The 24,670-nt window shown below is 41.3% G+C and overlaps 2 protein-coding genes and 1 long non-coding RNA gene across 5 annotated transcripts in view; 2 read left to right on the top strand and 1 right to left on the bottom strand.

Moving 5' to 3' along the window:
* Nucleotides 1–1,764: 1,764 nt before the first annotated feature.
* Nucleotides 1,765–5,392, top strand: TAF13 (TATA-box binding protein associated factor 13). Of its 3 annotated transcripts, none has more exons than XM_083611839.1 (5): nt 1,765–1,921; nt 2,334–2,412; nt 3,973–4,070; nt 4,415–4,623; nt 5,088–5,392. In XM_083611839.1, exons 1-4 carry the CDS (start codon nt 1,895–1,897, stop codon nt 4,583–4,585), a joined length of 375 nt encoding a protein of 124 aa, XP_083467965.1. In that variant the 5' UTR covers nt 1,765–1,894; the 3' UTR covers nt 4,586–4,623; nt 5,088–5,392. The 3 variants fall into 3 exon arrangements, with proteins under 3 accessions (XP_083467965.1, XP_083467964.1, XP_083467963.1); XM_083611838.1 differs by having other exon boundaries at nt 4,415–4,609; XM_083611837.1 differs by having other exon boundaries at nt 4,415–5,392.
* Nucleotides 5,393–6,550: 1,158 nt separating this feature from the next.
* On the bottom strand, nt 6,551–16,156 carry RMP64 (ribonuclease MRP subunit p64). The gene is made up of 9 exons (XM_083611822.1): nt 15,989–16,156; nt 13,890–14,044; nt 13,415–13,491; nt 12,806–12,937; nt 11,997–12,074; nt 10,364–10,716; nt 9,073–9,140; nt 7,900–8,156; nt 6,551–6,996 (listed from the first exon to the last, which is right to left on the bottom strand). Exons 1-9 carry the CDS (start codon nt 16,086–16,088, stop codon nt 6,585–6,587), a joined length of 1,632 nt encoding a protein of 543 aa, XP_083467948.1. The 5' UTR covers nt 16,089–16,156; the 3' UTR covers nt 6,551–6,584.
* A 288-nt stretch (nt 16,157–16,444) lies between these two features.
* Nucleotides 16,445–24,670, top strand: part of LOC310761702 — a 37,558-nt gene continuing 29,332 nt past the window's right edge. The window contains exons 1-2 of the long non-coding RNA XR_014547675.1: nt 16,445–16,543; nt 19,344–19,387. This is a non-coding gene — a long non-coding RNA (uncharacterized lncRNA). The remainder of the gene's footprint in view (nt 16,544–19,343; nt 19,388–24,670) is intronic.

Consider the following 24,670-nt stretch of genomic DNA (forward strand, 5'->3'; position numbering starts at 1 on the left):
CTTAATGAGAGCATATAATGGAACCCTAACAGGCATGGTGATCCATGCCTGTTAGGGTTCCATTATATGCTCTCATTATATGCTCACAACTGAGTTCTAGTTCCACTCTGCAGTTGATCGCCAACACTGTTCAAGCATTTATGTGGCTTTATCTCGCCACATGTTAAATGGCCCAGCTGCCACTGCATTTTAATTAAGTAACAGATTTATTACAATCTTAAATTGACCGGACTAGTGTCCCCTTCATGAAGTGTTACCCTCAGTTAGCAAGTATTTTGATACATGATTATGCAGGAGGGAGGGAAATGAGCCCAGTGGCATAAATATTTGCATAAAAAATTAAGGTAAGCAGAGTGGCTGCTCCCTAGTTACTTGTGACAAATGCTTACATAAATCACTCTACTTTTGCTATGCTGATTTAGCCCCAGTAGTGGGGCAAGGCAGCATTCCCTCTGCTTGAGCTTAACAAGAAAATGAGGTCTGAGCACGTATCTCTCTCACACTATAGCAAACTGATGTCAATAAATGCTTAATGCTTGTGGTTTCATTGCTAGCTGGCAAGCAGCATCCTGGAATGGAAACAGTAAGGAGCTGCTGTTGCATTGGAGAGCTGCTTCAGGACCATCTGTTATAAGAATTTTAAGTTATATACAGTTATGAACATAAATATATATGTTCATAACTGTATATATAAACCACATGTCTGAAACCCCACAGATTAGGTCCCGAACAAATTGACCTCAAATATTTGTCTGCAAGGTCAAAGTGGGGAACCTCCCCATTGTCTCTTTCCTCACAAATCCTGTCCTCACAAATCCTGTCTTAAGGGCACATTCAAGATATGAACAGGGTGTGAGCCTGTGACCTAGATTCAGGAATTAAGTAGTTATAATAACAAAAGAGTAGCCAAAAACGAGATAATGCAATCAGGTAACTTGGCAGACAGGAGATAAACAACGCACTCAGATTTCTGTTGTAGACCGCCTTTTCTGTGATGTATGTATGATGTTTCCGGCGGTGGTCTTGGACTCCAGGGTAGGCAATTTAAAATGTTTATACAAGGGCTTGCACGCATGGCTCTGGGTCCTCCTCCTCTCTCCTGCGTGTGGGGGAGCACCCTGTTGCAACAGTTAATAAAGATCAGGCTTACTAGCTGCTTTGCTTCTCAATATTCTCTGGTTGGTCTCTGCTATTTTCTCCTACTGATAGAGAACCTACAAAAGGACTCTATATGAGTTCTTTGGTACCCCATAAGGGAAAAGGAGCAGGTCTTTTTTTTTTTTTACTTCTATCACCATCACTGCCTTTTTTATTCCTTCCTGCTCAAATCTGTATATTCGAGAGCAAACAGAAGTTACAAAGACACCACAAATAACAGTCTTGTGGCACATTAAGGAATAGCCGATTTATTGTAGCATATGGGGTTTGAATACTGAATGTACTGATGAAGTGGACTCTAAACTTGTGCTGCTGCAAACCTGTTCATCTTTAAGGTGCCACAAAGCTCCTTGTTTGAACCGTCCGTTGCTACTCACAAAGGGCGGGAATTGGTTGTTTAATATGTTTCAGCTTTCTCCAACACCCTGCCCATCTTGCCCCAGAAACAAACTCCTCATGCGCTTTGAATGGGGTTATTATGGCATATCCATTTCCAAAGAGGGCGAGGGACTTCAGTCGCTCCTACTGCGCACGCGTGCTGCTAGCTTTGTAAACCCACCCCCCACTCCCATTTCGCGTTCCTCAGAGCTACGGAAAGAAGGGACTAGAAAAGGGCAAGGTCTACAGCTTCATTAGCTCCGAGAGAGCATGCTCAAGAGTGCCCGTCGACGCGACCAATAAGAACGCGAGTTGCTATCCCGGCGGAAGCCTGGAAGGGAAGGAGGCTGCTGCAGTCATGGCGGACGAAGAAGAGGACCCTCCTGTGAGTAGGAAAGGTCGGGGTGGGAGTCTGGAGAAGGCGCTTGCTGGCTTCGGGGAAAGAGGGGGCGGGGAGGGCAGGGGGGTGCGGCTGCAATCTGATACCCGCTTAGCCTTTACTTTCCCCTTCCTTGCCACTTTCTCTTGGGTTTGTAGGATATTGTTCAGAGGTTCGCTGTTCTGTCATTCAGTTCTAGCCTAGTTTATAATTTATAATTTAGGGAAGCTTTTAATGTTTAATAGACTATTGTATTTTAATATTCTGTTGGAAGCCGCCCAGAGTGGCTGGGGAAACCCAGCCAGATGGACGGGGTATAAATAAAAAAATATTATTATTATTATTATTATTATTATTATTATTATTATTATTATTCTCTTGTATTCTTGTTTGGGATTCTCCGCCCCCCCCACTTTAGTTTGAAGAAGATACTGAGGAGGCTGGAGGAGGCCCAGATGGTGCACAGGGGAAAAGGAAGAGGCTGTTCTCCAAGGAATGTAAGTTGGGGATCAACTGATCATGCTGGGAGGGGCTGATGGGATTTAGACTCCCAACAACTGAAGGGCCACAGGTTCCCCACCCCTGGTGTAGACAATACTGAGCTAAAAGATCTTACTTGGTGTAAGGCAGCGTCCTGTGTTTCATGCTATTATAAGGTTTAACCTCTTCACGTTTTCCTACTTTCTAAAGGACCCCTTTCCCACCTCCATAAACCGCTTTTTGAATATTGATATCACAGTTAAACTCCAGAAAAGACTGGAGGATAAATAGAAGTAGAAACCCCCTCATGTCATGCCCAGCTTGAGACTAAGGGCCGATTCACACATTTTTGCATGCCATTTGATGTTACTTGATTCATAGATGAATGTGTGAACTATTTCCATTAAAATGTACTGTGTGAAATTATGTGAGGTAGAATAAAAAGTATTTAATCTGAAATTATAATTTCATGCATACATGCTCCAACACTTGATCTTGATGTTTTCTAGAGATTAACATGTACATGTGAACTCTCCCTCAGATTTTGATTTAGAATGCCACATCTGTATTTGTCGACCTTGTTGCTGCATTCTTCTGTGGCTGTTAGGAAGCACACATTAGCCCAGGCATGTTCAAAGTCCCTTCCAGGGGCCTTATTCGGTCTGCCGGTCGGTTTAATCCGGTCCCTCTTTGAAAAAAGTTTGGACACTCCTGCATTAGCCTATCATTCCCCTGCCTTCAGGGTAAGGGAAGAAAGGCCTTGTGCTGAATGCCCTCAGTTTGGGTTCTAAATACTTCAGTGCTACAGTAAGATGCCATTTCCTTGAAGACTCCCTTCAAGGGAACGTCATTTTTCTGCAGTAATGCAGTATTCACACAACTACTAATTTGGACAGTATCTAGTTGCACTGAAGTATACTTGGCAAAACAGTCTAAGCTTTCTTCAATATAACCAGAACAAAATAGAGATCTGTTGACTAGTATTGTTCATTTGGGATCAATAATTGGACATGCAGCTTTTCATTGGAGTTACACATACAGTGGTACCTCTGGATACGAACTGGATCCGTTCCGGAGCCCCATTCGCACCCAGAAGCAAAAGTAACTAGTGACGGCACATCTGCGCGCGCGTTGCTTTTCACCGCTTCTGCGCATGCACGTGATGTCATTTTGCGCTCCGTTACTTCCGGGTTGCCGCGGAGTACAACTCAAACGTGCTCAACATGAAGCATATTCAACTTGAGGTATAACTGTACTTTCTGCAGTTCTTAGCATCAAGGTTCCATTGAAAAAACACCTTATTGGGCATTGTCCTTAAAAGTATGCATACTGCCATCAACAGGGTGACAGTGTTTTGATTTAAGAGCCCTGTATCATCCAGCCTATACTTCCAAGTGGGGAATATTTGCAACTTAAAAATTAGTTGAGGAGCTTAGATGTAGGCTTCTGCTTGCTTGAACAATTTGGAAGAATATGACTGCCGGGTCACATTTATTGAGAAACATAGTGAATAGGTCTTAAGTTTTCTAGAGTGCTTCCATTCCATATCTCACTGTGGGCGTTTGTTCATTCTACAGTAAGATGTATGATGTATGGATTTGGAGATGACCAGAATCCTTACACAGAGTCAGTGGATATTCTTGAAGACTTGGTTATAGAATTCATCACAGAAATGGTAGGTCTTGCTTGTTTACAAATTGGGTGAAGCAGATGTTGTGAGATATGAGCTTTGTTTTTGGTGCTGCTGTTTGTTACTTGAAAACCAAAGAGCAGAGCATTGAAGGGAAGATGTATATAAGGCAACTATTGATCAACCCACTTTAAATGAATAAATGAAGAGTGCTACAAGCATAATGGAGGCTCTGTTTTAGTGCTGTTTGACTACAATTCATGTCATGATACAGGTTGCTGCAAGGGAAGAAATCCAAATATTCAAGAGAACACATGGTCAAATCCATGGTACAGGTACTGAACCTCTCTTAGAATGTATGTGACTGATCAATTCTTTCCTACCAATAGACCCACAAAGCAATGTCAATTGGACGGCAAGGTCGAGTACAGGTTGAAGATATTGTCTTCCTGATCCGTAAAGACCCACGGAAGTTTGCTCGTGTGAAAGACTTGTTAACAATGAATGAAGAACTGAAACGGGCCAGAAAGGCATTTGATGAAGCAAACTATGGATCTTAAGGCATCATGTGATGCAGATGGGTGGTATGTGCAGAATGGTATGTTTCATTTTTCTGACTTGTGTTGTCCTCTCAAGGATTCACCAAACAAAGTGAAGTACTTGCATTCCCCATGACAGTGTGGACCATTACAGTAGTACTTTACTAACGGGAACAAATCTCTGCAGTTTGAGGGTGGGTGGGTGATGTACCTTCTCTTCCCAAATATACCTTAAGTGGCAATTCTAGTGGCTTTTAAGTTCTGTGAAAATTGGAAAACACACCACTCTAGGTTAATACCAACATTGTGAAAAAAATAGCAATCTTGCTAGTTGTACACATCACAGGAACTTGCTCCAAAATGAGGTGCCTCATTCCATAAACACAGGAATGAAAGCTATGGGCAATTATGTCAAGAGATCAGAGCTACTTGCAGTTTGGCAGTTGAGGCATATATTATAGGCAGTTTTATTTGTTTCTCTGAGTAAGTGGAGGAAACACTGTATTTGTACTCTTTTTTTCAGCTGAGGGAGAAAGGCCCATAACAGGTGCTAACATGTTTGGATATTGCCGCTACTAGAAGACAAACCAACACGTTGTTTTGTAAATGTTAATTCACAGGGGGGAACTTTGTAACTGGAACAATTGTTTTGTTTTTTGAGGGTTGTTGTTTTGCTTAGTTACTGTATAGATACACTTTGTATAACTGATTCAATTTATGAATTGCTTCCCATTAATGTTATTTCACAGTAAATACTAGTGATTTGGAATTCTTAATGAATATGAATAAACACTTTCACCCATGCATCTCTTGTAATGGGGAAACCAAGATGATTCCTGTACTTTTCTGAAAGGGTTATGTATCAATACAATTGATACTAAGTGAGTGGGGATCAAGGCCCAATAGGCTTGCCTCAGCTTTTGACTACGTTAACATGAATTAACCCCTTTGGACACATGTGGGGTAGTCATAAGTGTTGGTTTCCATTTCCCTCACTGAGCAGCAAAACTGCTTGTCACAAGATATTGTTTACATTCCACAGTTGGATTCCCACGGGAATGGGAGACTGGATGTGATGTACACTGGTTTCCTGTTTTTCACTGTTCTGTCGTTTCTTTGTTGGAGAGTGAGTTGCTTCTCTGCTCTCTCAGAGGCAACATGTACGTTTGTGTGTTCTCGGTATAGATGAGAAATAAAACAATTAGCATGTAGCACGATACCTGCTTATCCTTTCGTTGCGGACAAAGGGATTACACTCTGCTTGTATCAGCTCAAGATGGGCCAGAGCTGATCAAAATCTCACAATAAGCAGGTACACCAACATCACTTTTGCTTTTTTAAAAAAATTAACTCTATGCACTGCAGTAGCTAAGCACAACTACCTGAGCAGAAGCTGAGTTGACAGCAATTTCTAATTACCAAATAGTTTTGAGGATTGGTTTGCTTCTACCTGCTTTGAGTTTACATAGCATGTAGCTGATGTTTTGAGTTAGGCAGTACAGTATAGGTTCAGTTCTGTCTCAGCATATTCTAAGGAGTGCTAAGACTGAGAAATAGCTGAAGCAAGCAAATGTTGCAGTGCAATGTTGCTCAGGTTGCATGTGCTGTGCATTTCTTATTGTGCTGGTGTTCTGCTTGCCACCCATCAGCCAGCATTCTGGCTACAAAGTGGACATAGTCCTACTATTGTACTATTTTGGATGGGTTTGTAGGACCCTACAGTTTTCCCCCCAAAGGTGTTGATTTTCACTAGACATTCACCCTGGGGAATGAGTGCAGTCCATGTACAAAATGTATTAAAGCATCTAAATGCATGCTGCTGCTTATATACAAAAGCTGAGTTTTGCTGTTAGTCTGCCACTTAACAGCAATTAAAGTGTCAACCTTATGTAATGATAATGCTTGCAAAAAAATTCAAATCAGGAAGCGTTTTTGATGCATTCTGTTTAAGTAGGTAACACCCATCCTCTCTTAACACAAACTCAGTGAACAGTTTAAATTAGTTTAATGGAACAGAATGCTATAGGCCTATTACTTTAAAAATGTCATCAATATCATCTTCATTCTCTGTGGCTTCTTTCTGTTTATGGGAAGGCTTTCTTCCAAGCCCCACAAGGTCAGAAGGATGGCCATGTGATTGTTTTTCAACACTGTAGGTAGTACCACTGTTGTCAGCATCCCAAACTGGAGACAAGGAGCTAGAGCACTGAGGAAGATATCTACTGCCCTTCAAATGGATAGAAGTGCCTCTTTGTATGGGAACAATACAAGATGGTGCACTCCTTGAAACACATCTTGATTTCCTTGAGCGTTTCATCTGTCTTTGTGGATGGGAATGTGCTTTAAGTCTTTGGCTGGGTCTCACTCTGCAGCTTGAAAGCACGAGATATTTACAGAGAGTAGCTTTAATGCAGCCAAGTTTCCGTTGTAAGCTGGAATGCAAAGATAAATATTAGCAACTTTAACAGTGAAATTCTTGCTGTGTCTACTCAAAAGTAATCACCCTAAAGTTTAATGCCAAGTAAGCTGACAATTAAGAGGGATTTTCTTCATTACAGCACAAGTAGATTATTTTGCATAACCAAGTATCTTTTGCACAAGCTAGTCTGCTCATCTGGAACAGCTTTGTCTATTATCAAAATCTAATATAAACTGCAGCCTGGACTGACACCATGCCCTCCAAAATATGTTTCTACCTGCCCCTTTAGTTTTATTTTAAATATCAGACTGAGGAAGAGTAACTACCACATTATGAATGTTATTAAGTAATAAATTTACTGTCCATAGGTTGGACAGGTAAGGCACTTACAAGTGTATAATTCTTTAAAAAGTGTAGGTTTGTGCGCCTGTGGGTAGGGGCTATCCAATAGGTCCAATACAAAAGGAGAAAGGAATGGGAAGTAAAGAGGAAAGTAAGCATGATGTTCCTCCTGTGAGTCAAAGTTTCCCCCCACCTTGGTCTCACAGCTAGTGGTGGTGACCAGGAATATACCTTCCTTCACTGCCACAATCCCAAGGTAAAGTTATATTCTTATAAAAACCCATCAGTCTTACCTTATTTAATATACAGATCTATGAACAGAATAATAGTTCTAGGTAGGCATAGACTGCAAGTAGTTTAGGGGAAACCGACATAGCACACTTTGCATTATGCTTCTAACAGTGCCAAATCACAGGATGCTGTGGCAGTGATCTATCCTGCAGTTACCTGCACCTTATATAATTTCCCACATTTATGGCAGCCTTCTCATGATCAGGGAAGGAAGATAGTAAGCACAGAATAGTCTTCTGCAGTTGCTACCTCAGAGAAATCCAGCACTGCCATTTATACAAACCTGCAACCCTGTGTTTCCACATGCTGTAACCGCCTACTTTTCAGAAGTTTCATTCCCAAGAAAAAAGCCTCTGGCCCAAGTTTATTGCTTTTGCACCACAGAACCGTTGTTCTGAGTGTGTCAGACAGTTCTCTGAAGGTGCGTGCTTCTTGAAATTTGGAGACAAAAGATTTAAGATGCTGGGACCTCAGTGATTTAGAAGAAACCAATGTAGTTCTCTTTTTTGACCCAGGAAACTTCACTGTGACTTTTGTATTCTGAAATGAAATAAAATGGAAGGGCATTAGTAAAGGAGAAAAAGGTATCTTTAACGAAGAGACTCATATTTCTAAGATTACATACTGTATCCTTGACTAGAAGGAACCTGTCTAGAAAGAATATAGAAGCAAATGAATGTTAAATATTCTTTTAAGTCAGTGGTTATCTTTGCCCTACATGCTGAACAGGATTATCCCCCCCCAAAAAAAAAAACTTTTTTGCAAGCTCACACGGCCTTTATAATTGTGTTTCTTGAACGGTGGCTCCTTGCAATACATAACAAAAATTGTTTCTTCACGCACCTGCTGTTCAAAGCCGTTATCTTAAACTTCACAGAACATATTATGTATGACACTGCTACAGTGTTTTCTATTTTGATGAGCAACAATTCAGCTAGGCTCCAGGCAGAGATCTTTCAAATTTAAAATATCATTAATAGTGAGGCTGTGAGAAACCTTGGAACTTCTGGTCAACTACAAGGATATGGTCAGCTACTAATAATTTCCCAGAGAAATTATTCAGATTCTAGCCGCTGAAGTTCTAAGGCTTTCAGTGGAATTGGCTTTCATTAAGCTTGCATAGCACCACTGTGTTAGTTTCTACCATCTGCAAAAGAGGTGGACAAATGAAGTTATACACATTCATGGCAAATACCAAAACAAACAATTACCTTGCATATACTTTTGCACTGTACAGTATATATTTACAGCACTGTACAGTCCAGATCTGCAAGTTCACCATGTAAAAGCTACATTTATAGACAAGGACTTATATTGAAAGGCGCACCTCTTGAAGCAAATTAATGCCATGGCAGAAAGTCACAGAGTAATATTTTCTGCCCAGAAGAGAAAAAAAGGAGCACACAGAAACATAGTATATTCAAGACAGACAAACACAGTATGAAAAAAAACAAACCTCCCGTGGTGCAGGGTTAGGGAACTTGCATAAGCTCTTGACATCAAACGCAAACTCCTTCCCAAGATCTGGAAGAAAGGGCACAGCTGCCATGTCATAACAGAAAAAAGAGCTTGGCTATGATCCTAAGCAGAGTTATTTGTAACAAAATTATTCTTCAATCAGTGGATCTTAATTTATATTCTAAGCATTTTACTGAGGTTAAGCTAGGGAATATCAAGAGTTCTTCCACAATGCAGTCGTCAGCTATTTCCAGAGCATCTTGGGGCATGAGGCAATTTCATCTCTCCCCATTCCATATAAGCAGCACAACGGACTGGTTGCCAGTTCATTTCCAGCCCAATTCAAGGTGCTCATGTTACTCTTTAAAGCCCTAAATGACTTAGGCACTGAATACCTGAAAGACTGCCTCCTTCCCTACACACCCGCTTGGCTGCTAAGATCAGCAGAAGGTGCCCTCTTGGTTGTTCCACCACCCTGAGAAGTTCGTTCAGGGAAGAGGGCGGTCCAGGAAAGGGAATTTGCTGTGGTAGCCCTTAATTTGTGGAACTTTCTTCCCAGAGGTGTGTCTGGTGCTTTCATTATACAGCTTTCGGATGATGCTGAAGATGCACTTCTTTACCCTGCTACCTTTGACACTTGAGATGCATATTTTTAAGGACTCCCCTTATTTCTGGTGTTTTATTTTTAAACAGTTTTTAATATTGTGTAATATTGTGTTTTAATCTTAATTAAGATGAAGGGTGGGCAATAAGTTGTAACAACAAATTGAGAAGACACCTTCCATGCAACTTGATGCAAGTTTTAGAGCACAATAAGTTGCATATCATGCTATAATACAGACATGAGGGTGGCCAATCCCCAATGAGACCAACTTGGCTTCCCAACCTTCATCTCTTCCTCATTGCCACCTTGTTGCCCAGCAGAACCTGGCCAAGATGCCCACATAATAGTCATTCCATCCTTATAGTGTAGCAACACACTCTTAGGAAATCCCTGTCTATTGTCACCAGACACCTTCACTTTACTTCTTTTGGCACCTGACTAAAAATGATTTTCTTTAGGCAATCCTATCCATACATGTAGAAGCTGCCATGTGTTTTAATATTGTTTTAGCATATTGTTGATTTTAAACATTAAAAAAGAAAAAAAATAAATATTTGTTTTTAATTGTTTACCAATATTGTTTTCTCTCTTTTTTGTCAACCGCATGGAAGTTTTATTAAAAGCAAGCAGTGTATTAAATGTTGTGAAATAAATATAAATAAATAAGGAGACCATTGTCTCTTACCTTGGTTAGTTCTTTTTACCAGAATTGGCTTCCCAATATCAATGAAAGAAGAAACCTTCTTTCTGACTTTTGTAGGCGCAGCTGTACTTGAAGCGTGAGACTGAGATACAGCCTTGCTTCCTGGGAAAAGTCTAGTCATCCATCCAGGTCCAGCCTTTTTCAATACAAATGTTTTACTGGGCATTTTCTTTTCAATCTCTGAATAAGTGGTCCCCAGAAATTCGTATATTTCGGAAGGAAAGGCAAATCCTTTAATGTAAGGCCTCGGATGAGTCTTTGAAACTTCCTGAAGCAATTCAAACAGCCTCATATATAGAGAAGCGAGGCTTTTCAACACACCTCTATAAATGATCCTATGGCAAAGAAGAAGAGATGAAAACACTTATATCTGTTACACAGCACCTGCTTTCCGCATCTGGAATTTGTGTAAATTGCCTTCAAGGAAATGGACAGCAGCCTGAGGACTAAATGACCCTAGTTAGCTGCACCTCTGCCACCATGGAAAGACCATTAACCTGCCCCTGCTTCAATTTAAATAACACTTACATTGCCTGTTAGTTCTTTATCAAACTGTACTCCCTCGTCTACCATTAGTTTTACCTCCTTCCTTAGTTTCTCTTTCAATGTGTAAACCTAAGGGCAGTGCTTCTGCTTTGTTTCAGTGTATGTGTAGCACTTGCAACCAGCCCTGTGCCCTGCAAAGAGGAATTTACCTTAACCTAACCAAAGGCAGAGGTGGACAGAGGAACCAGGGAAATGATTGCGGTCACAGCTACTTCACTGCTTGTTTTATCAATGGTTTACAAGTAAAATGCTGCTTCTCCAATTTCAACCCCACAACCCTAGTATTATCGGATTATCTTTGCTCTGGAAAATGTTACTTGTTTAGAAGAAAGCTGGTCAGGTCAGTTAACGGGAACACACTGTCTTGCCAAATGCAAGGTGGTTCTTTTAAATGAGATTCAGAAGCAATACAAAACACAAGTGAGTGAGGAGGAGGAGATTTGGTTTCTAAACAGCAAGCAATATATACATACCAGGCATGCACCTCTATCTGGCACTTGGAAGCCTTCAAGAAGTGGCGAAGTGACTCCCCCAGGTAGCCTTAGATTGCACAGCCTTGTGGTCGATCAGTCCGTGCACAAGCTTCTAAATCATTCTGCCCTAACCATCTGATTTTATAGCCACCTCCTCCCAATGCCTCACTTTCCAATAACAATTTCTAACATTAAAGAATGTTCCCAGCACTAACCTCCCTGACTGATTAAGGCAGCTGTGTGGGGGGCTTCACCTACTCCCAACTGATTAGGACACCAGAGAAGGTTCTCACGCCTTCAAAAGCTTAACAGCTGCCAGGGAGGGGGAAGGAACAGAGGCAGGAAGGGTAACCATGTTAGACTCACTACCTCCTCGATATACAATTGGATTTCCCATACACACACCTTCGCAATCATTACTGAACTGTTGTTAGTGCTACAGAAATTGTACATCTGTTCTAGGTCCTTCCATATGCAATAGGGAAGTAATGGGAAGGATGTGCACTGCTGGTGTTAGCCGGGACCATGCTCTGCTAAAGACACTGAAGTGAACAAGCAGAAGGGAAAGAATTAAAATGTTTTACAGGTATACATACCATAACCGGCTCAGCAACCCCAAAACCACAGTATTCAACAGTATGTACTCTTGCAAACACAGGTGCTTAAGGGACAAACTGATGAGCAAATTGATTAAGGTTGGATAACAACTAAGGTTGGACAGCTAACGAAAGAGGCTAGAAACCCAAATTACACACACACTTTCAATCATACACACATATTCCTGCATGTTTCTTTCAATCAAATATACTTAGGACTGAACTTATTGAACACTTTATGCATGAACACACAGTGGAACTCAGTGAGCAGTGAGCCTTAAGATATTTTTTTTAAACTGAGGATTATATGCTGCTTTGGAGGCATATACTGAATAAAAAAATCAATAAAATCAATCATAGAATTTTAGAATTGTAAGGGAGCATGAGGGCCATCTAGTCCAGGCATAGGCAAACTTGGCCCTCCAGATGTTTTGGGACTACAACTCCCATCAGCCCTAGCTAACAAGACCGGGGTCAGGGATGATGGGAATTGTAGTCTCAAAACATCTGGAGGGTCGAGTTTGCCTATGCCTGATCTAGTCCAACCCTCTGCAATGCAGAAATCTTTTGCCCAACGTGGGTCTCAAACCCACAACCCTGAGATTTAGAGTCTCGTGCTCTACCAACATGCTGAAGATGAATCACAAAGGACTGCTTCACCACAAAATACACAACAAAATGACTTCTTAATAGAAGCAAATGAAATGTCGTCAAATCTGTTTTCCCTATCAAATATGTGGTATATCCTGTGACATTCTGCGAATTGCAAGAACCTTCAAATTAGATTCCAAACTGTTTCAGAAGGATACAGAAAAGCTGTGCAACAACATTCAAGCAGACGCAGCAACAGCTTGCACCCACCCAAAATCTTTACTAATATCACTTCTATCACAGGTTGACTGGGAACCAAGGCCTCTTCCGGATTTTCTGGTTTCTGTTTTCTATTGAAAATAAAGAGACAAGAAGAAGATTGTGTGGTTAAGTGTTGGCACCCCACAATATTTAATGCTGGTTATGTCCTAGGTCTCACAGCAGGACTTACTTTGGAACTAGGACTTACTGCTTTTGGTTAGGACTGTGCTGTTGGTTACATAGGAAAAAAATTAAAAGGACAAGGCAAGGCATGGTACCTTCTCATGGGCTGACTTCAATTAATATAAGTTTTTGAATTACACAGATCTGTTCATTCTATATTGAAAAGTTCAAACTAGTTTCAAAGTTTCTACTGTTTTCCACCAGCATAGATTGATCCAACAAGACACTCTGTTGCCCAATAAGTGTTTGAATTTCAGCTGGTTTGAATCCCACAGTTTCCAGCAGGTTTAAAATATGCTGATGTACTTTCCTGAATAGCCAAGTAAATCTAAGTTACAGAATCTAAACTAGAGAAGTGAGATGTTCTGGCTTATGCCACTTACATGGGGCCCAAAAGAATAAGGTATTGAATTGGCTTCTCCAGATTCATTCTTTTTAAACGCTTCAAGCACTGTTCTACCTGAAAGGGAAAGAAGAAATTTTGATTTGATTCATGGTAGAAAGCATGTAGAATTATACAAAGAACAATCTGTCTTTCCCTTTCTATGGAAAAGGCTTTTTAGGAGGTACAGTAAGAGAATTGGGAACATGGAACTGCATGTACAGTCTCCTTGCGAGTAATGGCACATTGATAGAACTTTATTGTTCCAGGAGGCATTTACAGGCCCATTTTCAATGAGTGCAGCAGCTGTTGCCCCTTTTTATAATAATTATTGGGACACACACACACAAATATAAAACAGCCATCAGACCACCACATACAAAATGGAAGCAGTGGATTTCTATGGACGACTACATTCCAAAGATTCCTTAAGCATCCCAAATCTAAATATATTTCCAGACGACTCCCAACCTTACCTGCTTGAGGGACCGAAATGACCTGTGACGACTCATCTGATAGTGAAAATTATACATGATTGAAAGCAGCAGGCTCTGTTCTGCAACCATGGCTTTGTTTTTCAGAAGGATGTCCACAGCATGACACCCCTTCAGAACAGCGAAAAGGCTTCTCACTGGAATAGGCAAACAAACAGGTATATATGAAACTGTGTACTTCAAAGTCCTAAACTGTTCAGAACTTCCAAGAGCTTGCTAACTCAGCTCTAGCAAGTGTATATGTACTGTGGTACCTCGGGTTACATACGCTTCAGGTTACATACTCCGCTAACCCAGAAATAGTACCTTGGGTTAAGAACTTTGCTTCAGGATGAAAACAGAAATCGTGCTCCAGCAGTGCAGCAGCAGCGGGAGGCCCCATTAGCTAAAGTGGTGCTTCAGGTTAAGAACAGTTTCAGGTTGAGAACGGACCTCCAGAATGAATTAAGTACTTAACCCGAGGTACCACTGTATATGGAAGTCAGTAATATTTTTCCCTTCGCCGATTTGAGCATGGAAATTAACACACCAGTTTCAAGCACTATTTTTACTTGAATCAATTTACAGAACTTAAAGTCCAGTTAGCAACTCTGTTGTACACCTGCAAGATGCTATAAATAATAATTTAATGGTATAATTAATAAAATGATTATTATTATTCTGCACAGACCACCATAATCCCTCATCCCAGTCTCTGAAAGTGACAGCAACACCCGAGGCCCACAAAACCAATGGGCCTCCTATCATGAGCCTTGTGAAGACAGCATAGCAGGAAGGAGTTTTTTCAACTGCTTGCACTTTTCTACTGAGGAAGTGGAATAGGACTGCAAATTTACTTTCCAATCCTGATCTATTAGGATCAACTTAGGTTGATAGCTCAGTCCGTAAAGCATGAGACTCTTAGGGTTCTGAGTTCGAGCCCCATGCTGGTCAAAATATTCCTGCATTGCATGGAGTTGGACTAGATGACCCTTGTGGTCCCTTCCAACTCTACAATTCAATTATTAATTTCCACGAGCCTATTCAGCGGGTGGCGCTGTGGGTAAAACCTCAGCGCCTAGGACTTGCCGATCGCATGGTCGGTGGTTCGAATCCCCGCGGCGGGGTGCGCTCCCGTCGTTCAGTCCCAGCGCCTGCCAACCTAGCAGTTCGAAAGCACCTCCGGGTGCAAGTAGATAAATAGGGACCGCTTACCAGCGGGAAGGTAAACGGCATTCCGTGTGCTGCGCTGGCTCGCCAGATGCAGCTTGTCACGCTGGCCACGTGACCCGGAAGTGTCTGCGGACAGCGCTGGCTCCCGGCCTATAGAGTGAGATGAGCGCACAGCCCTAGAGTCTGGCAAGACTGGCCGTACGGGCAGGGGTACCTTTACCTTTATTCAACTCAACGGGAAAGCACTGACTTCAGTTAAACACAGGACTGTGTCACAAAACCGTGGCAACTTTGTTCTTTTAAAATCCGGAGAGACAAGTGATATCCCGTATGCTATAGGACTTTCAAAAGGGGGAAGTGAAATTTGGAAAAGTAAGAGATCTCATGGATACAATACTGGGGGGGAATTGGAACTGGGGTTGGTGTATCAAACTCTTGGGATATGGAGAAGAATGCCAACAAATGGTCAACATTAGGAGGGTTGGAATGATTTTGAATCTAACTATCGGTTGCATGTGCTGTCAGCAACTTTGGCGGAACATGTCTTTGAACATTTAAATGAAACATTGTGAGCAAAACCGAACTTTGGAAAAAGTATTAAACGCTGTGTCATGTTTAACAACTGCACCTTAATCTTTACTCCATGTATGCAGTTGGAGCATGCAAAGACCCTGTCACTACCAAAAACAAAACAAAACCCAAGAATGTATGGATGTGAACTAATTTGATCTTCCTCCCACAGGAATGATTAAAACAAAAGACCCCCCAAGAAGCAAAATTCAGCCAAAGCTATGCTTTTTAAAAAGAGGTGAGCGAGGCACGTGTTTAACTTCCACCTATTGAAACCAAAAAGGGGCACATTTGCCTGCGAGCTAAGCTCCACTGAGAACCACATTCTCTGAGCACAAGTACGTTTCCCCCCCCCTCACCTGACGAGTGCTGCGGCGCCACGGCGACCGTCGCGCTGCACGCGGGCCACGGCACCTCCAAGCGATTCCACACCGCCTCGCTCGCTCCGGGCGCCGCCATCTTGTCCGAGAGGTGGGGCTGGACTAAACCAAATCCCAGGCAGGCGGGGAGGAAAAGCTATTTGCAAGGACGTAGCTGAAGGGCGTGCCAACCGTGAGGCTTTGCCCGGCGGGTGGTTTGCGAAGGCAGGAGCCGTTTGGTGACCAGGAAGAGGACGAAGGGCGCTTGTAAGGCTGCAGGCGTCGACACGCGTCGACTGATTCACACGTTCCAAATTTGAGAAGAGCTTTGGTGCGATCAGACCGAAGAGCCCCCTCATCCAGCGTCCGTGGCCAGCCTATGAGAGACCCGAAAGCAGGCCATCAGGTTTTAGGGATTTGGTTAAAGAGCAAGATGCTGAACCAGATGCGCCTTTAATCGAGCAGACCTTTTATTTTGTTCTTAAAAGTGCCTTAAGCAGCACCGCCTTAGCCAGAGGCTGTGTAAACCCCAAGAATTCTGGGTATTGTAGTTTGGTAAGGATTCTGGGAAATGTAGCTCCGTGAGGAAAAAAAGATAGTTCCCATGATTCATTGCGGGGGAGAGAAATGTGGTTTAAATGTAGGGCATGTCTCTCTCTGTTGTCGTTAGGCTTGAGTGAAAGATGGAGGCAGTTTTAAATACTTGGGTTTTTTTTACATCCAGGTCCCGCCTTTTCTCCACTGCTGGCTAGGCTTTGCCTCATGAGTGTCACATTGCCAAGGCAGATGGGAGACCCCAGAAGGTTGTTTTCCACATACTTTTTGTTATATCTCTGATCTCCCATCACATTTGTCAAGCAAAACAATGTTGACCCAGCTGTAAAACAGAAGTCAAGTTTTTGTAACTCATAACAGTATAAAAGCACAGATCCGTTTATTAGCAAACAATTCACCATGTTTGTGATCTAAGAACAGGCTGCATCAAAGTAACTAAAGGCTGAGTTAGGTTGAGGCAGTTTGTTTCTCCCAAAAATATATTTGCCGTACGCTGAGCAGATACATCGGCTTCTGTTGTCCAAATCAAATTTGTACAAACTGATCCTGAAAAAACTTGCAGGCCACAATAGTTTAAAATATATGTGCAGTACCAACTAATACTGATTAGTGCAGGCAAGTTGTACGTGTGTGTCCACACATTGACTTCAATTATACCATTACATCAAGATGAAAACTGATTACTTTTCATTTGTTTATAGGCTGGGAGCTCATAAAATCATTGACACACTATAAATTTCTTGGTGTCCTGTAGGAGAAGCAAAGATCTTGGCCTGCTTCACTAAAATCTAATTTTAATATGATTTAGCCAATGTATTTCTATCAATATTGACAATAATACAGATAGATTCCTGTCCAGATCAATATATTAAGGAATTGGTGCAATAACCAATAAATGACTTTGGCTTTAAATTAAAGTTTGGGTAAATATATGAGATCAGCCAGTTACTTTATCTTTAAGGGAAGCTCCATTTTCTCCAAAAGAGCCACACCTGAAGGTGTTGTATTGTGAGGGCATAAAAGAGCTCTGAGGATAGCATTTCTTCTTTAGCTATAAAGCATAAATTGCTGGGGTGGTTTTTTTAATGGTAGTTGAGAGAAAACCACTAAATACAATGGTACATACAAAAGATTTCACTAAGGTCTTGTTAGCTGAAGTTAGGAGATACTATGAGCAGCCTTTAAGTGAGGAACAAGCATGAGCTATCTTTCCAGTGTTGTTATAAAATGAAACAGATGGATTGGATTCTGCATTAAGAATGGTAATCTTAGATGTTGATAATGTCTACATCCATTCTGATGGTACTGTTTCCTTCACTTTACAGCGTAACTTTGGTAAGAATTGAGATGAAAATTGTTTCAGTTACACTGTCAGGTTTACAAATGAGTTTGTATTTTCATAATGCCCATGAGACTATCATTGTACAGTATAGCTTTAACATATTTATCTGGAAGTAAATCCTATCAACCTTAATTGGATTTCTGAATATTTAGTTGAGGAGTGTTATTCTTAAAAGGAAAACAAAAGAAAGTTTAAGGGGAAAGGTGGAATGTAAAACTGAATAATTGGAAATTGTTGCAAATTTACTCTGATTCTGTGGCTAAGGACTATAGGTAACTTTTTGTAATGAGTTAAAATTGTGATAATATGGCCTATTTTAGCTTGGTTTATTCTTTTACCTTTGCAAAACTAAAATGAGAAATGCAAACTTGCAGAAACAAAAATCCATTTGAATCCCTGCTAAAACAAAAGTTAGAGCAAAGTTAATTGCAAATTGGTTTGCAATTAGATCTGAATGGCCTATTCAATAGGCTATGTATTTTATGTTTTATACTGTAAACCACCCTGTGATCTTCAGATGAAGGGCAGTATATAAATTTAATAACTAATAATGGTGATAGCTCCTCCAAGTACAATCCCGTAAGCTTCATTTGTATATGAACATATATCTAAGCCAGTAATTTATAATGCAACTATGGGCCAATTCATGCAAGGCTCTTTAACTCTTGTTTAATCTGTGGATATACGTAGGCTAGCTATTGCTTGAATAAAAGTCCTGAGTAAGGACAGCAGGAGGGGAGAGGGTTAAAAGAACGAAGGTGGAGATCTTCACTTTGGTTTCTTCATCTTGCCGTGATATCTCTTCCAATGGCAGATCATTTAGTTTTTGGAAGTTAATCAGTATCAAACAATTGCATCAGCAGGGAATTGGACTAGATTGTTTTTGAAGTCCCTTATAATTATATGGCTGTACAGCAGGCGTGCCTAACCATTGGCCCTGTAGTCTGATGCAGTCAGACCCCAATTTCGGTGATAACAAAAAAGTAGGGAAAAATTAGACACAGCACTGAGATGGGCAGAGAGGTTTAAATATCTCTGCCCAGCCCAGCACCCTAATGATATACAAATCGCCCCTTCCCCAATTATCAGATTCCTTATCTGATGAGCTGGGAGGGAAATTCTTCTTCTACATTTTGTGTGCCTGCGTAAGAGCACTCTCTTGTTTTGTGTGTGAGAGAGTGCTTGTCCACCCTCTCCTGCAGCCCCCCAAAGCAGCCCCTGTTCTAAGCTTATACAACTCCAGTCCTATATTGTATACCTTGATGGGCCTACTGGACTTGCACTATTTTGATGGGCCTACTGGACTTGCACTATCTTGGGTGTCAAAGATGGAATCTTATTCAGATTTCTTCTGTATTTTTTTCAAGAAACTTGGGGCTCTATCCATTAATCATACCTTGAACATGCATTAATGTTTAAAAGCATAGGAGCTAAAACTTTATTTGCTCTTTCTTCCAGATAGTCACACAAAATAGCAACCCAATGATAGATTGGAAGCTAAGGTAAGACTGGCGCTGAATGCAGTGCTCTCTGTATAAACCTCTGTTCTGACGTAGTACGTCTACCCATGCATTAGGTACTTTACTAATGCCACTCATTAATGAAGAGATATACTATAAGCACTGTTTGTGGAGGAATATGCTACATTAAGATAAATAACTTGAAACAGTCACAAGTCAAGTCCCATACAGATGTCTTGGAGGGGAACATCAAAGTTAGGTAGTTGCCTGGATTTGATAAAATTCACTTTGGCCTGCATTTTCCAACTTAAACCAACTCAACCCACAAGCAGTTATTTGGAAGAGATTAATTTTAATGCTGAACTTGGTTTGTTTTTTCCACTTTTGGGTTAATAATACATAAAACCATTAATTGCTCCTTACAGTAATTTGAAAGCACTTTACTACTAGCAAATGCCAACTGAATGCATTTTTGAGAGGACTTTAAAAAATCACAAATTCATGTGGAAATGTGAAGAACTGAATTTAAGACTGGAACAAAGGGAAAGAAACTGAAAGAAACCAAAATTGATAGATCTACAGTCACATGTCAGCTTGCAAAATATTGAAGCATATACTCAATTCTGACCAAACTAAGCCTTTTGGGGTATATTAACTTCCAGAGTAAATATATTACTTCTGGTAAATGAGCCACCATAGCTGCTAGAGGGCCAGGAAAATTAGTGTCCCAGGCTTTTTAGATTCATCTACCCCTGTACGATCTGAAACCAAAAGGACATGTTGGCTGCCAGATGTGAAATATATTGGCATTATTTTTAGCTCTCTTAAAGTGATAAAGGATATGATATTGATGCTTTCTCAATGAAGGGAAGGTTACTCCTGAACCAGAGGAACTATATTATTAAGAGCTCTGCTGAACCAAACTGCTGGCCAGCATTCTGTTCCCTGCAGTGACCTAGCCAGGTACCTCCTGAGAAACCCACAACCAAGATTTGGACCCTAGCTAACTTCCTAGCCTTGGTTTTCAGCAATTCATAGGCAAACTTCTTAACGTAGCTCTGTATCACCCTCATACCTGCCATTACCAGATCTTCTCTGGATTTGACCAATTATTTCTTAAATACCTCATGTACCCCTTAATTCTCTGGATTCCACATGGAGTGGGGGGGAATCCATTAGTTGAGTAGAATATCTTGTCGCAGCCCAATGTTGCATATGTGGGGGGACAGAAATCTGTTGCTTTGTGGTAGAGCACATCCTCCCCACTTCAGTTTCTAGCATTTCCAGATAGGACTGGGAGAGACTCCTGCTGGGAGAGCTGCTACCAGTCAGTGTGAGTAATAGTTTAATGAATGAATGGTCTGACTTTGTGTAGGCGGTTACCAATGTTCTTATCCAGGGTTGGGCTGACCAGCTGCTAGAATAAAGGGATTCTTACCCAACAGTCTAAGTAAGCCTTGCTAACACTATTGCTTAGGTGTGGGGAGGAGGAGTCCAGAACAATCCATTTCTCTGGTAGGAAAGGAGCCACTTCCTCAAGATTTCATAGCTTGTTTTCTAAACTGCCTTTGCCTTCCGATACTTAGCGTGGCTGAGGCTGTGCCCTTTCATGCAAAGCTGCATTTATGAGCTTGCTATCTGGGTACAGACACAATGAATTGTCCACAAGATGGCAGCAAACACTGTACTATTATGTCAGCCATTTGAGTCCTTGTGTTCTACTATACTAGACCATCCAAGTGTCCCTATTTTCCAGGGACGTCCTGGATTTACAAAAGCTGTCCTGGTTTCTGATTTGATCCTGGAATGTCCCCCTTTTCCTTAGGATATCCCTATTTTCATTGGAGAAATTTTGGAGGATATGGAGTTATCTGATTGCCAAGCCATCTGAAGGCAATCCTGTATAGGGAAGTTTTTAAATGCTTAAAGTTTTGTTATGTTTTTATATATGTTAGAAGCTGCTCAGAGTGGCTGGAGCAACCCAGTAAGATGTGTGGGGTATAAACAGTAAAATTATCATTATGGAATTGGACGTCCCTATTTCCATCAGAGAAATGTTGGCGGGTATGCTACACCAGTCTAACAGGCTTTGCTCTTCCAGTGCCCTTTCCTGGGCAGCCACAGTGGAGAAGTGTATGGAACTCCTATAGCAACTAAAATGGGGACACAGTAACATGGACTGAATGAAAGGCTCTAACCAAATTATTTTACTTCATGATGTTTTTACTCATAGAATATATGTGTGACCCCATAAATATAGTATGTATTTTCCTTTTGTGTGCTTAGCCTTATACAGCTTATTAATTGCTAAGGCTCTATCCTCCCAGAAAGTATGACATAATTTAAGGCCACAGCATGTTCCTTTTCCACCATTCAACCAATGCCTGATGGTAGAAAGAATGGCCAGCGTCCAACTAAATACTTATTCTAGCTCAAGGAGTGTTAGCTGTACAGTGAAACTTCTCTGTCCTCTCTTTTCTCCTCCTCCATCTGTTCCAGGGGTTCCCCCAATCTTCCAGAACAGAATTATGGAGTGCATAAGGAGCATGTGGGGAGTTAAAACTTCCTTGTGCTGGAGAAACTGTTTAGTTGACTACTGTCCAGTGATTTTAAGGCCATTCTTCCTATTCCAACAGTGGAAGGACTTCTAGGCCTGGAGCTGGTACCATTAGACCTCAGCCTCTGTCAGTTAAGAACGGATAAGGCTCAATAGGGCAGCATGGAGGGTGTTAATAAGCAAATGGAATAAGCAATGTCTTAGACTGTCATTACCCTTTCTTATTGATAAATTTGACAATTTTGTTCTTGTCAGCTTGAAGCTCATCCTTTCCCTACCTTTCTTTTGGGGGGTGGGTATACGAAATGCATTTTCCCAGTGACAAAAACCACGTAGTTCTAATGTTTGGGGAAATATTATTACTACAACAGAAACCCAAAGGAAGTAAGATGTTGGGATCAGTCATAGGCACCATCTATGTGGGATCGTGGGGGCCCAGGCACCCACAAATTTTCAATGAAGGAGCCAGGCGTGTTAGCATCACGCATGCATGCCAAGGTGATGTTGGCAAGCCCTGGGCACCCACTGTTGCGGGAGCAAGGCAGCATGCCTGGTATGAGCTGCAACACATGGAAAACATCTGGACATTTGTTGCTCCATAAACTGATCATCTATAAAGACTTAAATGGGGTAGTTGTCCCCTATCTGTGCTCATAGGATAACTTCACAAAAGTGATGGGAGGACTGCAGTATGAAATAATATCCTCCAAATTAGCTTTGTTAAACTGGGGGCTGTTGTGTTATGAATTAAAGCATGCAGAAGAAAGCATGAAATGGAGCATGTCAATCTTGTATGAAGTTGGGTTGTCAAGTAAATATGGAACACTCAAATATCCTTGTTAGTCACTTAGGTTTTGAGTGGGTGGGGACAATTTCCTGGTTTGGAGGCTTTTATTAACATGGCAATATGATTATAATTTTTATTGATTTTTGTTTACAAACATGAAACATCAAAAAGCCATTCATTGCATAATCAAGCACACCAGTATCTAATGAAAATCAACATCACTGTAAGCAAAATCATCAAGGAACTGCTACTAATAGCCAGGGAGAACCTGGACAAACAGGTGGTGTGTCTTCAATTGTAATCGGAAACACCACCATAGTTGGTGCCTGCCTGATCGCAATAGATATTCACATCTCTTCATTGTTAGGCTCTGTATATTCTGTAACTGTAAGAAAATTGTTGTTGATCAGACTGTTGAGGATAGGCAATGTGTACTAACAGATGACAGAAAAAAAAGAAATTACTCTTCGTGTCTACATAAGATCCTTTTGTTACAGAAATCGTTTCCTCCCCTTAGTGCAAAGCTGTAATTTCTATTTTCCCATTCCTCTAGAAGCACAGTGTTTTTGTTGATGGCTAATATCTCTTCTATCAGCTTCTAGGGGCACATTCTGGCCTGATCTTCGTACTGCCCATAATTACTTAGCTCATAACAAGCTCCCCCAGAATGGCACTAGGCTCTTTTGTTCTTTAGAGTTTTTATGAGACAATATCTGTCAAACTAATCTATGGAGATAAATCAAACACACAGGCATGGCTGTTAAAAGCTGTGAGTGGCTTCCTCTCGTAACCACTTATTGTGCCAGTTACAAAGAAAGCATGGAAATATGGGAGTGGGGAGTAGGCAGAAAAGTGTTTTCTAAAGGAAGTATAGGTTTCTTAGGTCCCACCACCCATAGAAAAATCTAAAGCTACCATATCAACACAAAATATTGTGTTGGAATGCAGATGCTTCTAACAGGAAGAATGTTAAATGCATTTAGTTATCAATCTGCTCCATATATATAGCTATTTGCAAAACAAGATTTCACTCTTAAACTATGGGGGGAAGGGTGCCACAATGCAGTTGGAGTCACTGCAAGACTGGAAATATTGCATACTGCAAACCTAATCTTAAATGTGGGTGCTTGAACAGTCTTGGTGATTTCCAGTGGGAGAATTAAGCATGTGCACTGAGATTAATAGCATTGGAAGCATATGTTCCACCAGGCCCTGTTTACTCCTCCATGTCTTTGGAAAAATGAGGCACAGTGGAGGCTGCAGTATCTCTATGAAATATGGTTTATTTATACAGATTTACATCTGAGTCTACTGTGAAGAGAATTCCTAGCATTTCACACCACAAGAGAGTCCTTTGTTGCCCTCCTAAGAGCAGCCAGCTCGGATCCACAAGCAGATGAATCAGCTATGCTGCCTGTGCCTCGTGGTGATGGCTTCTTCTTCTTCTGCCCAGCATGGCTTTCTCTTACTTCCTCCATCTTCTTGCTACAAAACCCCTTGCCCAGCAACTCCTCCCCTTCTGTCTCAGACTGCCCACCAAGAATACGTCATTGCCCACTGCAATCCCCATTTGCCCAGACTCAAGGATCTTCCTTTGATGTATTGATCAGCACCTTTGTACTCCTTAATTACTTCCTTCTCGGGTGATGCCCTGGTCTGGAAGAGAAACTTGGTCTGTATATTTACACTGATAAATCCAAGGCCTATCATCTCACTTTATTTTTCAAAACACTGATTAAACCTCAGCACCTAGGAATCTACGAGGAGTCAGGGTACCCAGAAACCTGGGAGAATTGGGGCACCCACAAATCCGTAACAATATAAATGAGCATATGTAATTCTTGTGCACATTTTTGTTATAGACCAATTCCCTGGGGCTTTTGAACTACCTAGCAAAGGCCCTGCCTGACTGCACAAAGCACATTCCTGATGCCCCCCTCTTGCTACAGTTGTAACCTCCTTTTTCATATGTTGGCTAGTT

This window comes from Podarcis filfolensis (assembly GCF_964270895.1).
Source record: "Podarcis filfolensis genome assembly, chromosome: 4".
NCBI classification, from domain to species: domain Eukaryota; kingdom Metazoa; phylum Chordata; class Lepidosauria; order Squamata; family Lacertidae; genus Podarcis; species Podarcis filfolensis.

Excerpts from the sequence above, each read along its gene's own strand:
- RMP64 (XM_083611822.1), bottom strand. The coding sequence starts at position 16,088 with ATGGCGGCGCCCGGAGCGAGCGAGGCGGTGTGGAATCGCTTGGAGGTG. Across the intron at positions 13,492-13,889 it reads CATTTCGGTCCCTCAAGCAG|GTAGAACAGTGCTTGAAGCG; the intron begins GTAAGGTTGGGA and ends TTTCCCTTTCAG. Across the intron at positions 8,157-9,072 it reads CTAACCCTGCACCACGGGAG|AATACAAAAGTCACAGTGAA; the intron begins GTTTGTTTTTTT and ends ATTTCATTTCAG.
- TAF13 (XM_083611837.1), top strand. The coding sequence starts at position 1,895 with ATGGCGGACGAAGAAGAGGACCCTCCT. Across the intron at positions 1,922-2,333 it reads ACGAAGAAGAGGACCCTCCT|TTTGAAGAAGATACTGAGGA; the intron begins GTGAGTAGGAAA and ends CCCCCACTTTAG. Across the intron at positions 2,413-3,972 it reads GAGGCTGTTCTCCAAGGAAT|TAAGATGTATGATGTATGGA; the intron begins GTAAGTTGGGGA and ends TTCATTCTACAG.